Source organism: Corticium candelabrum, chromosome 2 (assembly GCF_963422355.1).
Source record: "Corticium candelabrum chromosome 2, ooCorCand1.1, whole genome shotgun sequence".
Taxonomy (NCBI): domain Eukaryota; kingdom Metazoa; phylum Porifera; class Homoscleromorpha; order Homosclerophorida; family Plakinidae; genus Corticium; species Corticium candelabrum.
The window spans coordinates 10,108,020-10,110,519 of record NC_085086.1 but is presented as its reverse complement, the minus strand read 5'-3'; the positions used below and the strand labels follow the sequence as shown (position 1 = coordinate 10,110,519).

General features: G+C 39.2%; 1 protein-coding gene across 1 annotated transcript in view; it reads left to right on the top strand.

The window, feature by feature from the left end:
- The window catches only part of LOC134198053 (dedicator of cytokinesis protein 9-like), a 25,461-nt gene that overhangs the window by 20,543 nt on the left and 2,418 nt on the right, over positions 1 to 2,500 (top strand). Inside the window, exons 40-45 of the mRNA XM_062667395.1 lie at positions 466 to 522; positions 576 to 620; positions 1,278 to 1,355; positions 1,421 to 1,537; positions 1,599 to 1,673; positions 2,388 to 2,500. The exon at positions 2,388 to 2,500 is cut by the window's right edge and continues 25 nt beyond it. Coding sequence (XP_062523379.1) covers positions 466 to 522; positions 576 to 620; positions 1,278 to 1,355; positions 1,421 to 1,537; positions 1,599 to 1,673; positions 2,388 to 2,500 — 485 coding nt within the window. The remainder of the gene's footprint in view (positions 1 to 465; positions 523 to 575; positions 621 to 1,277; positions 1,356 to 1,420; positions 1,538 to 1,598; positions 1,674 to 2,387) is intronic.

Genomic DNA, 2,500 nt, shown 5'->3' with positions numbered 1-2,500 from the left:
CTAGGGTAGGGTACTGTGCAGTAAAGCTAGGTGGTCACGTGACATATGGCCGACTTGATTCGTTCTGCCTTCTGCATAACACGTGAGCAACTAAATAATGAACTTAATTTTATCAGTAAGACAAACCATTCTAGTTGTACATTTGACAAACAAACTGCAAGAAAACATTGATAAATTAATTTTTAATTTTTAATAATAACGTTAATTTTTAGTGTATAGCAAACAGGAATGATGAAATTATGGACATTGATTTTTAGTGTACATTTTGAGCAGACAGCCACGTGCACACACTTAGTGACACACACACACACACACACACACACACACACACACACACACACACACACACACACACACACACACACACACACACACACACACACACACACACAGGACTTTTTGGTGTACAGTATTGTTTTGTAATGCTATTAGATGTATATCTCACTATTAGACTTGTGTGTTTAGTTTCCATCGGCTTTGTTCCAAGGAAATGCTTCATTCTGTGAAGCTCTTTGCTATGAGGTTACCTTGTTGGTATTCAGTGTGTATCTTGTATGTATAGACTTTGTTTGTAGACTTTGATGGTGTGCAACTCCCCTCTAAAAAGTGTTCGCTCTCAGGTGTGAATATTTGTAATATATGTATATTCGTTTCTTTATCTGCTAGTTTTTGTTTGTGTGGCTGGTTGTCTGTCTTTCTGTCTGTTTGTCTGTCTGTCTGTCTGTCTGTCTGTCTGTCTGTCTGTCTGTCTGTCAATTTCATTTATTGAAACACAAATTCAATGTTACATTTCTAACACTAAATGCAATCAAGCTACTGAGTTCAGCTTTAGTTTAATGCTGTTTGTCTGTCTGTCTGTCTGTCTGTCTGTCTGTCTGTCTGTCTGTCTGTCTGTCTCTTTGTCTGTCTGTCTTTCTGTCTGATCTGTCTGTCTCTCTGTCTCTCTGTCTATCTATCTGTTTGTTTGTCTGTCTGTCTGTCTGTCTGTTTGTTTGTTTGTTCGTCTGTCTGTTTTTGTCTGTCTGTTTGTCCGTTCGTTTGTCTGTCTTCCTGTCTGTCTGTCTGTCTGTCTGTCTGTCTGTCAATGCATATATTTCTTGTACAAGACATTATTACAGTCTACGTTGTCTGTCTGTCTGTCTGTATGTATGTATGTATGTATGTATGTATGTATGTATGTGTCTGTCTGTCTGTGTGTTTGTTTGTCTGACTTTAATTTGTTTATCTGTCTTTCTTTTCAATGCATCTTGTGTATACTCATGAGCAAACACTTGCAGGCTTCTACACTGTTGTACCTCATACTACGTGGCAACTACGAATTTGTTGGCTCAGGTTGTGCAAGAACGCACATTCAGGTAATCACATGTCACACATCAGTTAGCAGATTTCTAGTTACACTGCTTCTTTCTACTCTGATTAGTGTGTTGCTGCTCTATCAAAGATGATTGGAAGTGGGAGCATTGGGTCAAGCGATCTGAACTTGAAACGTTCACTTGCTACTGTAGCCCAGTATGGCAGTGGAGACGAGGGCATGGCGGTATAAATAACCAACACCAATTGAGATATCAGGAATGCATGTAGTTTGTTCTCTATTATAGAAAGCATTTGTAAATGAAGTTAGTGACTTGAGCCGTCGTCTACGTGATGTACTGAAACATACAGCATCACTAAAGGTATTAATTATTATTATTACACTCAAACTTTCGTTATACGGGCAGCTTGGGACTGGGCAGTGTTTGTAACTCGGAATTGTTCGGTTTTTGGAACACTCCACAGTTCTTGATTAACGCAAATGTTATTAATTGTATGTTTACCTCTTTAGAGCTCAATCCATATTTGAAAGCATGAACTGTGGAATGTCTTACATACATTACATGTTCACTCTATGTCACTGAAAACAGTCACTATAACTAAATTTTGAGACAAAGAGAAGTGAGCAATCTTTGCTGAGGGACTCCCTGTATAGGCCACGTGGTGACGGACATGTCCTGTGGATGTACCCGGATAACGGGAGTTTGATGAGATTAAGGCTACAGATTGGTAAGAATGGAGGATGTAGAATGGGCATAGATATATTATGACTCTACGGTTGGACAAATGAAATAGACTCTGTGAGTTTGGGTTGCCGTTTGGCAGGCTTGCACACATGATTTGGCATCATGGCCAATGCCAAAATTATCTAACAAACTCAGTGCTCTTTTGTTTATAACTAGAACTCTGTTTGTGTAAATGTGTACGTTTTAGTTCTTGCAACTACTAACCCTAATTAGCCCTTTGTCTCTTGCTAAGATATTCAATAAACTGTGTGGGTTGTCTTGAGCACCCAATTGTTGTTTTAGAATGTTGGTTTGCTGCCTGTTGTTACGTCTGTTTTCTTGTGCTTTTAGGATCATGAGGGTGATCCAGAGATGCTTGTTGATCTTCAGTATAAATTGGCTCAAAACTACACCAACTCACCTGAGCAGAGAAAGGCGTGGCTGGACAGCATGTCGTTGATTCA